We start from the raw sequence: 13687 nt of genomic DNA, 5'->3' as shown, positions 1-13687 counted from the left end.
GGTCATCGAAGGCCATGTCAGCAGATGTCAAGTTTGCTGTTGCGAATGTCTACAGTGCAGCCATTCTTTCGGCAACGATTCGGTTTGCACAGAGTTAGCCGTTGGTTATTTCATTCCCCTGCCAGGGACCTGGAGCTGCTGTATGCTATTAGGGTCCTCACTCTTTGTCTACCTCTAACATAGTCACACTGCCTGGGAGCCTGCCGCAGGGCTCACATCCCACAGGTCAGCATCACGCTGACTTGTAATACTCTCCCTCCTTGCTGCTGAACATTTTACTAGCGTTAATTGATAGATGAACTGGTTTTCAAAATAAGTTCCACTAACGTTTTCCCTATCGCATGGCAAAAAAGCCAGTAAATAAAAGCTGATACCTACGGGGAGAGTGAATATCAATGGTCTCTTGTCCTGGGCACAGTCCGTGTCCGCGAAACATCGAATCTCTCTCTTTTGTATTTTATTCTGTTTCTGTGCCATGTGAGGCCACCTTGGTGTCTTCGTAATAGGTTTTTTCATCAACTGAAATAAAGATGCTGCTTCTAGTTTAACATTTAAAAATCATATCTGGGCGGTTAATTAAATTGCCAGTCATTTCAACCGAAGCAAGAACCCCTTGTCTTGATAATAGATCAGTTTGCAGTATTTGTTTTGCATAGTTAGGAATAAATTAAAAACCCCATTTTTTTTCCCTCTTTCTCTCCCCTCTTCTAGCTAGAGACAAATGGCTCCCTTCTGACCCTCAGATCATATCCGAAGGCCTCTACGCCATAGCGGTGGTACTCAGCTTCTCCCGGATCGCATACATCCTCCCTGCCAACGAGAGCTTTGGGCCCTTGCAGATCTCCCTGGGAAGGACTGTGAAGGACATATTCAAGTTCATGGTTCTGTTCATCATGGTGTTTCTGGCGTTCATGATTGGCATGTTCATCCTTTATTCCTACTACCTTGGGGCCAAAGTCAATCCTGCTTTTACCACGTAAGTAAGACATCATCCTAAAAAGGTATAAAAAGAATTTCCAACAGGTCCAGCAAGTGAAGAATGTCAGCTGTCATAATGAAGCCATTCTTGAGGGCAGAAAACCAATCCATCAAACCACTGTCCATAGCCAGTCATACAGGCCATTCTCATAAAGGTCATTGGTCCACTCTTGGCGTTTAGTGAGATTTCACCACAAAAAAAAATTGATCAAGATTTGGAAAAATACCAGCCCAAAAGGGCTGTTTTAAGAAAATTGGATGGCAAATGTCTCACAGTGGATGTCTCTTATATAGACACTAAATTTAGCTTCATCATTTTGAGGTCTCTTTCGGCTTCTATGTTGATGTATCCATCAGTAGTTAGGACAGGGGATAAATAAGAGAAAAGATAGCTCCTCCGAAGAGAGCTCCTGCCCTGGAGATTTACCTCCTCTCCGAAGCCTTTCTTTATTAACCTCCATAGCCACTGTCACTGTAAGGTCCCTTGCCATGGAGCTACCCCAAATGTGAGATTCTCTCTCACCCTTAGGCGTTTGGTCGTCGTGGGGATGAGGCCTCCCTGGGTGCCTCAGCCCCTGCAGACAAGAACATCACAAACCCTCACCAGCTCCCCTCTGTTCCCCACAATGCCAGCTGCAAGCCAGCTAGCTACACAGTAAGTTCCCCGTAGATAACACACAGCATCATGTCCTTGGAGACATCGGGATTGAAAGAGTTCTTGTAGCGCAGGCCTTAAAGGTAAAAGAGACCAGAGGCTCACTTTCTTGTAATAAATGACAAAACAGAAAGTCCCGACTCCATTAGTGACTAGACAGGACCTGTGCAGTTCCCTGCCCTCCGAGCCTCACAATAGTTCATACGACAGATGACATTTTTCTCTTCTCTTTGGAAGGGAGGCCTGGCAGTATAACGCAGTGGAAAGACCATCGGCTGGGAAGTCTGGCAGGCCAGGGCTGCAGCACGGCTCTGCTATTTTCTAACTGCGCCCTTTGGTTAAATTACTGAACATTTCTCAGTGTCATTCCCCTCGTTTTTAAAAGAAGCACGATAGATTTTAAATAAGGTCGCTGTGAGGCTTACGTAAGGCTGGTTATGTAAACCCTCTTGCCCACAGTAGGAGCTCAGAGCTGCAGTGTCTCTCTTTTCCTGCACATACCCAGCCCACAGAGGCTGCACGGAGTCCAGGCGGGGAAGTCTGCAAAGGAACAGAGGAAGGGGCGGGAGGTGCCATGGCAGGTTTCATAAACGCAGGAACAGAGGCTAAACTGTAGTCTCCTGCCTCCACATGCCGTAACTTCACTCTCTAAAGTTTTGGAAACTTGTTCTCTATGGGAACAGAAGTCTTTACTATCAGCCCTCTGTCCCCAGGGACTAACAATACTTCTAGAACATACGAGATGCTTCAGTGATACTGGTTGAGTGGTTAAATGAATAAGTAAGTAAACAAGTATTGAAAACCGTGGGTCTATAGGCTTCATTATGATTTAGAATCAGTTAAAAAATATTTTAAAGTACTTTATTTCATAAAGTGTTTCCTGGAGGGGGGAAAGAAAATTTTCCACCTGTGCCTCCTAATGAACTTGACCTGTGTGGCCGTCTGAGGGTTCTTTATTCGCATCACAGATCTGAAGGTCCTATGGCATCATGCACTAAATGCCACTGTAGAAAAGGTCATATGAGGAATGAAATTCGGTGCTCGGTGTGGCCAGGGCCTGCACACTACTTGTGCAGGAAGGCCTGGGATGCCCTCATTCTGTGGTCTCCCTCCTCTTCCAGCTGAGCGTGGTTTTCATGGAGGAGGTAGAGCCGGCTGCCAGAATCTGTGTCCCACAGGCAGCCAACTATGGATCAAATGATTCTTTTAAAAAACTGTGTCTCTATTGAACATGCACGTTCCTTCCCTGCCAGTATTCCCTAAAGACTGTAGTGTTTTAAACACTTATTTGCATGGCTTTGCATTATATTGTTACTGTAAGCAACCAAGAGACGGCTTAAGTAATTCCAGGGATGATACCCTGGTAACCTGAAAGTACAGTACCATTTATTTGGGATTCCCTTGCGCATCCTCAGACTCTGGTACCCATGCGGATCTCAGGAACTAATTCCCCACAGATGATGCGGGGTGACTGTGTGCTCTTGTGCCAAAAATTCAAACGGGGCTGTTTACAGTGAGAAGCCTCTCCACCACGGGCTGGCTTGGCCCTCAATCTATACATTGTCCTTCATTCTTGGAAGCCATGGTTTTTGGGGGTTTTTTGAACACTTTCAGAAGATTTCTTCCCCCCCCCCCAAAAAAGAAGACTGTAAGTATTCCTAATAGCCCTCTCTTTTGTACTCAGATGACTAAGCAGGTCACACTTGCTGTGCTTCTTCACTTACTGCATCCTTGCTATGGTTTCTGTTATAAATGCATGCAGATAAATCTGCCTCGTTATCCCTAGTGCTATACAGCATTCTGCCGTCTGGATGCACCAAAGCTCTTCAGCCTGATCCCTGGGCATTGAGTTTGTTTTTATTCAAGGTGCAAATTACTTCATGGCAAGTCATAATGAATGGTGCATCCTTTTTTGAAGTGGATGTTTAGTTTTAAACCTAACCCAGGAATTCTGATTTAAATTTACAAACTTCCACCCTATCAAGAGGAAAGCATGGGCGTTGTGACGTCACGCCAGCTTTCTCCTGATGAGTGAAGCTGAGCGCTGACACCAGCTCCCGAAAACCTCAGGGAATACCTGCTAAGTACAGCAACAATGTGGACATTGTCTCATATGCCAGGAATCCTGCCACTAAGAAGCTGGACTGGATGCAGGAGGACCACGTCAAGGCCAGTCTGGGCCACATAGTGAAATATTGTCTCAAAAAAAATTGAAAAGTAATATATCCGAACAATAATTCTAGTTTTAAAATCTATGTTAGAAGCAGTTATTAGAGAGCTAGAGAGATGGTTAGCAGTTAATAGCTCTGGTTGCTCTTGCAGAAGACCTGGGTTCGAGTCCCAGAATCCACAAGCTTAGTAACTCCAGTTCCAGGGTATCCGGTGCCCTTTTCTGACCTCCACAAGCACAGCGTGCTCACAGTGCATAGACATGCATGTAAACAACACCGGTACACATGAAGTAAGCAGTAATAGCTTTTTTAAAAAGCAATTGTTCGGAGTTTACAATGACAGTATTTCATAGGAATATTTTACATCTGTCCGGCATCAGATACTAACTTGTTTTATTTTTTAACACCGGAAGCTATTCATTACTGTGTTTGATTTTTCAACAGTGTTGAAGAAAGTTTCAAGACTTTGTTTTGGTCCATATTTGGACTGTCTGAAGTGACTTCTGTGGTCCTCAAATATGATCACAAATTCATCGAGAATATTGGATATGTTCTTTACGGAATATACAATGTAACCATGGTGGTTGTTTTACTCAACATGCTAATTGCTATGATTAATAGCTCATACCAAGAAATCGAGGTAAGTGTTTCCTACCCCGTGTCTCAGAAGTTTTAAGTAAACTATTGGCTAGAAATATTGGCTGCAGGGAGATTACTACTCCTAGGCCACCCAGCCCTGCCCCTGGTAGAGGATATGGCAATTGAGTTGATTATGTTTTAGGCAAAATATTCAGTCCCAGGAAACCACCCTGCTTTGGGCTGTGGATTTGTTGGTTCTATAGCCTTCTTCAGTGGTTTATACTTTTTTTTTTTAATGTCTTTCTCATTTGGATTTAGTGTCTTTGCTTAGCCGTGTGCTATCTCCACCAAACAGCAATGCTTGTCTGAGGTTTTGAAGACAGTGTCTCATTCTCCAGCTGACTTCCCAGGACCTCACTATGTCACCCAGCCTCCCACTCAGGGTGTTCCTTCTGCGCCATGTTCCCGGGCGTGGGGATCACAGGTGTGCAGCACCCCATCCAGCTTCTACCTGTGCTTCAGCAATGGACGTCCCTTACATAGCATCCTCAGCACAGACGGCAGGCGTATTAGCTATCTTTTTGTTGCTGTGACGAGAATCAAAGTAAGGGAGGAAGAGTATGTTTGGGCTGACAGTTCAAGGGTACCGTCCATCATGGCGGAGAGAGCAGTGGCTTCAGGCAGCGGCTCACACTGCATTCTCAGCCAGGACACAGACGAAAACAAGCATCCGTCCTCAGCCCATTTTCTCCACTTGATGCAGTCCTGAGCCACAGCTGCCCGCATTTACAGCAGACCATTCCCACCTGCGTAAACTCTAAAAACTCCCCCACAAGAGTGCCCCGGGGTTTATCTCTTAGGTGATCCTAGATCCTGGCACAGTGCTAACCAGTATTAACCAGTACAGCAGGTCCTACAGAGCCAAAGGCACAGCACTGTGGATGCCTATGTGTGGAGTGACATCAGTGCAGCCTCTGAGGACTGCAGGAGCCCGCTTGCTGTACCTGCAGCCCTGCTTCATGTCCTCTGTCAGTGAGGAGGCTTGTGCCAAGCACCCTGGGGACCACTGGGAACAGAAAATGGTGGAGACAAGTCCTGGCCTCTGTAGGACAGGTGACATTTGACGACATGCTTGCAGTACAAGCACAAACTTCAAAACGTAACTGATCCAGTGAAGTGTGCTGACATATGTCTGTTATCCGGCACTTAGGAGGAAGTGGCAGGAGGCTAGCCTAAGCTGCGGTGTGAGTCCCAGGCCAGCCTGTGCTACTGTGAAATCCTCAAAACAAAACAAATTAAGATGAATGAAGCAAAAATCAGTGTATCTAAATGCCATTTTCCCCTTTGCCTTCTAGAGTAAGATGCATGACTTCTATAGCAACCTGGGGTAATGGGCCTGGGAGAGGAAGGAGGGCGCCAGGGAATGAGAAGAAGCGTGATGAATTGAAGGAATGGTTGGCGTGACAGAGGGAGACAGTGATTAATAGTTTTCTCCTTCTTTGACCCTGAATTTTTCCTGCCTTTTTGCTTTACCTTGGAACAAAGAACAGGAAGTGCTGGTTACATCTAAGTAGGTGCAGACAGAGAGGTGTGGGAGAGAAAGCATTTGAGTCATATGTGTGAGTCTACATTATGTAAACATGTAGCAATTGCATGCCAATAAATGTAATTAATTCCTTAACTGTTTAAAACATAATGTAGTTACTCTAAAAATATGTGTCAAGTCTAGAATGTCTAGTAAAATCTAGTAACTGTGGGGCTGGAGATGTCTTAGAAGTTAAGAGCAAATGCTATTGTTGAAGAGGGCCAGACTTTAGTCCCCTGAACCCACGTCAGGCAGCTTACAACTCTGCAATTGTAACCACACTCCTCTCTTCTGGCCACCACAGGTATATGTGCACGCACTGAAGTAAAAATAAAATCTTTAAGATTTCGTAACTACTTTAACAGTGAGCTTTGTCCTTGTGCCAGGACGACAGCGATGTGGAGTGGAAGTTTGCACGCTCAAAGCTTTGGTTATCCTATTTTGACGACGGGAAGACGCTGCCTCCGCCCTTCAGCCTGGTCCCTAGCCCGAAATCCTTTGTTTACTTCATCATGCGGATCACTAACCTTTCCAAATGCAGGAGGAGAAGACTGCAGAAGGACCTGGAGTTGGGAATGGGTAACTCCAAGTCCAGGGTAGGTATCGAGAACACGCCAAGATCCTAAAGCAAATGCTTCATGTCTTTCCCCTTGTCTTTTGACGCCTGTTCGTTAATTTTCATGCGTGAACTCACACGACATTGAAGGTAGCTGTCTATTCCGTGGTCTCTCATAGACTAATACTATCTGCAGAGTGTTTCAAATAGTCACTTAGTCTATGTCCTATTTGGTGGGGGGTCAGCTTCTCATGTAAACTCCCATAACATAAACAAGCAAATGAGAAGCAAGCTGTTGCCACAAAATGCTTTGACTCTGCGAGCCCCACGCTTTCATCCGGCCACTCTGAAGTTAACCCTAACTTCCCGTCTCCCCCGGCATATGCACGTTCACTAGTGCTATATTTAGAGAGGCTGAGCAAAGTCATCTTCCTATAGTGCCATAGACAGGAGCCTGGGCATTTTCTCAGTAGCAATGGATGCCCTTCGTAAGCAGGAACAAACGCCTCTGGGTTATGGTGGGACTTTGTCACTATGAACTTAGCTTCCATATATAGTGTGGGGGTAGGAGACACAGTGTTACAGATGTATTTAAAATAACAGGGAGCGAACTAGACAGGAACAAATGTGTGAGATTCAAACACCGTTTCTGTCTAAAATTAAAAATGGGGTCCGGCATAGTGGTGCATGCCTGTAATCCCAGCGCTTGGTAGACTGAGGCAGGAAGATACAAAGTCAGAAGTCAGGTTGAGCTACATTGCAATTTTGAAACCAGATGGGACTAGAGTGAGATTCTGTCTTAGAAGAAAAATATGAAAATGGTGTCCAGCTATAATACTATAGACACCCAGGGAAACAATAAAACCCAGGTCTTCTTGAGCAAAGGTAGAAGCTTTTTCTCTGTTGAAACTGGGGGAAAGACAAGATGGATGCAATTTAATCCCTTATGTTTTAAGGTAGACCTGTGTTTTCAAGAATTGTAATGACCCTAGAATCTTACTTCTACCGAAAGTGACCTTGTGCTGGGAGTGAGGTTCTGTGACACAGAACCTCCAAGATTGCACAGGGTTCTCAGTTTGAACCCCAGCACCGGGAAAAAAAAAAAAGCTTAAAAGGAAGTGGTTATTTAAGGCTGTTTGTGTGACGTGAATGTGATCTCACTGCTATCAGACTCTGCGTCAGTGACTGGCTGTCCGTGCCTTGTTCAAATAACATCTCACAGATACAGTGAGTTGCCACGGCATGCGAGGAGGCAAAGCCGCTGGGTTAGGCTGGGTCTGAGCTCTGGCTCATCAGCAAGTCTCACAGATAAATGGCCTCACTGAAAAGAGGCCATCCACATGGTTTCTGTGTGGACTGAATGGGATTACTCTCCTCCGGCTTGTCAAACGTCAGTGCCCGTCCTCGTCAGATCCCACACCGCTCTGCTGTGTGTTTGGACCTGGCGCAGTAGTGTGAGGCAGATATCCTTAGCTCAGTTTTATAGCTGAGACACCGTAAGCCGTTCCCCCACACCAGATCACTTGTCCAGCAGCCAGTGCAGGGCATATTGAGGTTTTTCCATGCTTTGCCCTTTTCGGTCAGTGGGGGTAGCCGGCTCCAACATCCTGGGTAGCTCCGCCTACTGTTAAGATTGACAGTGTTTTGATAAATGTTTTGTCGCTTTAGGGAAGCTCAGCTTCTTAAGTCTTTATTAGCCTCTCTAACGTGGGGCTTACAATGTCACATGCCTCAGAGAACATATCTTGAAGTTTTCTTTTTGTGGGCAGCAGAGTTCATGGATCTTGTACCTGAAACGGTTATAGTGTAGGTGGTGGCTACCAAAAGCCAGGTGATCAGAGTTCTTAGACCTCTCCGAAGGTGCACAAGGAGAACTGGCCACAGGATGCTCACTCCTGCCATGTTGAGGCATTGCCAGGAGGAAGGAGCTTTTTTTCTCAGCTAGGAGAGCCTACCTTGGCCTCAAAGCTGACCTTGAACTTGTGATCCTCCTGCCTCACTCTCCCCAGCTTCTGGGGTTCCAGGCATGTGCCACTACATCAAGCTAAAGCTTTTCCATCTTACTCGTGGGCATAGACTTCCTTCATTAAATGAATTAAATAAAAAGTCCAAGAAATGCCAATTTTTTTGTTGCTGCTCTGTTTTAGAGGAACGTTAAGAAATGGTTCCCTGCTGGAGCAGCTAAGCTCAGTCAGCAGGCAGATACTGACCCCTAGTGGCGGAGGGAAAAGTAACATCATCAAGCGCAGGTCCTGAATTGCCAGTGAGGCTCAGGAGGTTGAGAAAATATAATTGGGTGGGGGAGGGAACTTTTGAATCACGTGGTATACATGGCAGCTTGCCCTTGAAGGATGGGAAGTCCCTCCCTGCTCATGCCTGCGTGAATAGGGACGGGGTAGGGTCCCTTCTAGTTTTCTGCTCCTACCTACTCAAAACTTAAGACAAGAGAGAGAGGATGTGTGATAGATAGAGAGATAGATGATAGGTAGATGATAGATTAGATAGATAGGTAGATGATAGGATAGATAGATGATAGATAGATAGATAGATAGATAGATAGATAGATAGATAGATAATAGACAGATAGATAGATGATAGACAGATAGATAAATAGATAGACAGATAGATAGATGATAGACAGATAAATAGATAGATGATAGATAGATAGATAGACAGACAGACAGACAGACAGATAGATGATAGATAGATAGATAGATAGATAGATAGATAGATAGATGATAGATAGATAGACAGATAGATAGATGATAGATAGATAGATAGATAGATAGATAGATAGATAGATAGATAGATAGATGATAGACAGATAGATGATAGATAGATAGATAGATAGATAGATAGATAGATAGATAGATAGATAGACAGACAGATAGATAGATGATAGACAGATAGATAGATAGATGATTGATAGATAGATAGAAGATAGATAGATAGATAGATAGATAGATGATAGACAGATAGATAGATGATAGACAGATAGATAGATAGATAGATAGATAGATAGATAGATGATAGACAGATAGATAGGCAGGCAGGCAGACGGACAGATAGAAGACAAATGATAGAAAGATAGATGATAGTGTAGTGATATTTCATTTGTATTTTAATGAATAAAGCTCTCCTGAAGATAGATAGATAGATAGATAGATAGATAGATAGATAGATAGATGATAGACAGACAGACAGACAGATAGATGATAGGTAAGTAGGTAGATAGATAATGGGTAGATAGATGATATAGATGATAGAAAGACAGATAGATAGATAGATAGATAGATAGATAGATAGATAGATAGATGGATGAGACAGAAAATAAAGCTCCATTCTTGAACCCAATTTTTCCCAAAGGTCTGATTTTTGCTCAGAGTAAGGAAAGATGTTTGGGAAGAGGAATTACTTTAGGTGATATTGTAGGGCTTCAGAATGCTTGTAAGGCTACCAACACCTGTGATAGCTTCTGTTCAGCTTTAGGAAAGAAACTTGGGCTCAACAGCCAATCAAAGCACTTCAGAGGCGTCAGGGTTCTGGATGGTAAATGTTGCATGACCCCTGGAAAATTTATGCTAGGTAGGGGCCAGCTTCTAAGACACGTTCTTAATAAACAGCCCTGTTACACTGCGTTTTGTCAGTGCTTTGACAGAAGGGAACATGTCTCTCACGTGGATGTTTGCATTCGGGTATATTTAACCCCCTCATAAACGCCAACCCATACAAAATGTTCCTCAGAAGGGCTGACTCCAGAAATGCCAGCCAAGAGAATCAAATAGACTATATTTCTTATTCCAAATGATTGTATTCTAATTTACTAGGTTAATTGTATTTTTTCCTAGTTAAACCTCTTCACTCAGTCTAACTCGAGAGTTTTTGAATCACACAGTTTTAACAGCATTCTCCATCAGCCAACCCGCTATCAGGTAAGCACTCCTCAGCCCTTATCTCTTTCCCTAACCATTGTGTGTGGTTCCTGTGTGTCTCTCTGGATGTGTGGAGCAATGCATCCTAAATTAGACTGTAAAGCCATACAGAACAGGGAGAGGAGGGCACTGGGGACTTCAAAAATCAGAGTTCAACCTTTTTTTGTGATCCTTTTCTTTTTCTCTCTTTTTTGGTTGTTAAAGAAGAGGTCTTGTTTCTTTGGTTCTTATTTTTTTTTTTAAGATTAAAATTCTTTATTTCTTATTTTCTTTTTTTTATTTCTTATTTTCTTAAAATTGAAGTGTGAACGCAAAGCCTTGCCCATGATACTACCCAGTTCTTTTGTTGTTGTTGTTGTTTATTTTATTTTATTTTATTTTGAGCCAGAGTCTCACTAAGGTTTCTGGCTTGACTTCCAACTCGGGCAGGCTATGAATTTTCAGTCTTCCTACCTCAGTCTCTCCAGAAGCTGGGAATGAAGGTCTGTGCCACCAGGCTCAGCAAGAAGCGTTGTTTTTGCAGTGTTGACAATGAAGTGTTTCTATGGTTTTTAAAAGTTAGATTTATATATTTTAGGTGAGAGTGTTTTGCCTATGTGTACATATGTACACCGCATGAATGTTTGGTGCCCACGGGGGTCAGAAGAGGGCATTGGGTGCCCTAGAACTGGAGTTACAGATGGTTGTAAACCACCATGTGGGTACTGGGACTCGAACTTTGATCAACTGCAAAACCAAGAACACTTAACCACTCAGTCATTGCTATAATTTCCAAAGAACAGATATTTGCATAAGCCCTACCCTGGAGAAAGGAGTGAAAAATATTAGAATATTAGGATTATATTAGAATAGTGATGCTCTCATATGAAAACACTAGTATGAGGTTCACTAGGTTTTATTTCCATGAAATCTATTTTGCGAATGATTGCTATTGTTTTGTCAGTACAACCTTAAAATATCTTTTTAATGGTGATGTTATATGCAGATTTGGACACTGTTATCTAGCACGGAAGAGGCTATAGTTCTCTGTTTCATCTGGCTAGTCATTTTGACCCTCGTGGCTTTAGAGTCTAATATGTCTAAGGTGTAGAGAGGATCAAGACATTTATAGCATCTGTGGCGTTAATCAGTGAGAATAACCCACCTCTGCGTACTGTTTCCTTAGAAGAGAAAAACTTGGCAAACCTGATTGACCATTGATTGTTGAAGCCTTTCTTTGTTTTGATGACTTTACAGTCTGTTAGATGGTGGTGCTTAGTTTCTTTCATCCCCGTCTTCGACTGATAGAAGTAAAGCTAGGATTTTTATTTCAGCCTAACAGAAATAATCAAGTGTTTTTACTGTGTGTTTATCATGGATGAACTTGGCCATGTTATGTGTGATGATCTACATGCCCTTCTTGATGACTTTCCAATTAAGAGGAATTTTTAATAGTTAAACTATCAACCTTTACCTGTGATCTGAGCTAAGGATGTTTTTACCAGTGTGTGAATGCCTTCAATCGTTTTAGCTGTTATTTTCCTGCACTAGACTTTTTAATTTTTGGAGTCAACTTGACAAGCTCTTGTGGCTTTGGGAATTTATGTGCTATTAAAATATCTAGTATGTAATAACCTTTAAACTTATATACATTTTGTTCTTTCACTTTTCATATGAAATAGTCAGTGCATGTAGAATATACTTGAATGTAATGATGCCTGAAGGTCTAGATTTATTTTTTTCTGGATGATTATGTCCATCTAGGGTCATTATGTTGAATATTGTTTTGTTTTCTGTTGACATTTCATTTACTAAATTCTTATAGCAGGTTGACTTATTCTTAGGGTGGGTGTTTTGTATCAGGCTCCATTTTCTGTCTATGAATGCTATGTGACCATACATAGTTTAAAACAAAGTCAAACAAATCGTATGCAAGTTGATATCCTTCTTTTCTTCAGGACTTTTATTTTGCAAGATTACCTGGCTATTCTTTTTTTTTTTTAAGTTTGGAGTTTTAGTTAGCCTGTCTGGTTCACACAATCTCTGGCTGGTGTTTTAAGGAAGATTGGGTTAATGTTTTGTGACTTGACTCTTTCTGGTGTCTCTTTTCTGGATTTTTATTTTTTGTGTGGTTGATTGGTTGGTTGGATGGATGGATTTTTCTGATGTTTATCTGGTTTGGTTAATCAGAGATAACGTCTTCTATAGCTCAGATTGTCTTCAAACTCAGTATGTAGAAGAAGTTGGCCTTGAACTCCTGATTCTACTGCCTCTGCCAACTGGATGCTGGGATTTACAGGTGTTTGCCATCATGCCCAGATCTGTACAGGCCCTTGTGTCTTGTATCATTATCTGTAACATATTCAGTTGGTTAAAAAGTCTCCCAGAATGGTTAAACAGCAACTACTGAAGGACTAAAAGACAATAAATGAATTATTATTTTTTCTTATGTTCAAGAGCTCAGGTCACCAAGCCCTTCTGGAATGTGGCTGAGAGCGTCTGATGAGACCCAGACCTTCTCTGTCTATTGCTGTTTCTGTGACAAAGGGCGTGTACCACTGAACCTGACTTTAAACACAGCAAATTTTGAAAGGGAAAGTTTTATGCCTCTATACATAAATTTCCCTGAGGTATCTTGTTTATTTTCCCTTTTGGTGAGGTTTTGTTAAGGAGAAACTTTGCTCAGACTGCCTCTAGAGACTGTTGAACTCCAGAAGAATTTTACAGGAATCTATTTTCCATCATTGTCCCTTTAGGCAGTAAGTGCAAAATTCCGTAGACTTTTCCTAAGCATAGTTTCAAGAGACGTAACTATCTCGCAGCATCTTACACTACAGCATGTGGAAGTTTAGCTTCCCGGCTTTACTAAATAATACCACTAGCCCCTAACATATCTAAGCAGCAACTGCGTGCCTTGATCTACGATGGTTTGTGGGCCGAGTTCTGTGACCTGTCATAGAGCTGGAAAACAGAAACTCATGCGTTCTTTAGGATCACCCATCTGCTAAACAAAGGCTTTTATCAAGCTCAAGTGTTCTCTCTTTACTCCCAACACGCCTGCCTCACCTTAACTCTTATTTGTGTATGCGTGTTGTATGTTCATGCAGGTGTGCGTGTGTGCAAGTGTGTATGTGTGTGAATGTGCCAGGTGTCTTCCTGGGTCACTTTCCACCTTATCTCTGAATGAACTCATAACTGTGGATCTGGCTAGATGGCTGACCAGTGAGCCCTAGGGACCCACCAGTCTCCCTC

At 42.8% G+C, this 13687-nt stretch overlaps 1 protein-coding gene across 3 annotated transcripts in view; it reads left to right on the top strand.

Annotated features, from left to right (window-relative positions):
- Trpc3 (transient receptor potential cation channel subfamily C member 3) overlaps positions 1 to 13687 on the top strand; it is a 69677-nt gene that overhangs the window by 44383 nt on the left and 11607 nt on the right. For 2 of the 3 annotated variants that reach the window (XM_050138470.1, XM_050138471.1), the window contains exons 7-10: positions 712 to 976; positions 4249 to 4444; positions 6355 to 6564; positions 10373 to 10456. In XM_050138470.1, the coding sequence (XP_049994427.1) occupies positions 712 to 976; positions 4249 to 4444; positions 6355 to 6564; positions 10373 to 10456 (755 nt within the window). The remainder of the gene's footprint in view (positions 1 to 711; positions 977 to 4248; positions 4445 to 6354; positions 6565 to 10372; positions 10457 to 13687) is intronic. The other variant, XR_007591052.1, reaches the window with a different exon arrangement.

This window comes from Alexandromys fortis, unplaced genomic scaffold (assembly GCF_014885135.2).
Source record: "Alexandromys fortis isolate MF-2015 unplaced genomic scaffold, M_Fortis_MF-2015_v1.1 scaffold_15, whole genome shotgun sequence".
In the NCBI taxonomy this organism is placed as follows: Eukaryota; Metazoa; Chordata; class Mammalia; order Rodentia; family Cricetidae; genus Alexandromys; species Alexandromys fortis.
Note: the sequence above shows the minus strand (reverse complement) of the source record. Positions and strands in the feature narration are given on the sequence as shown.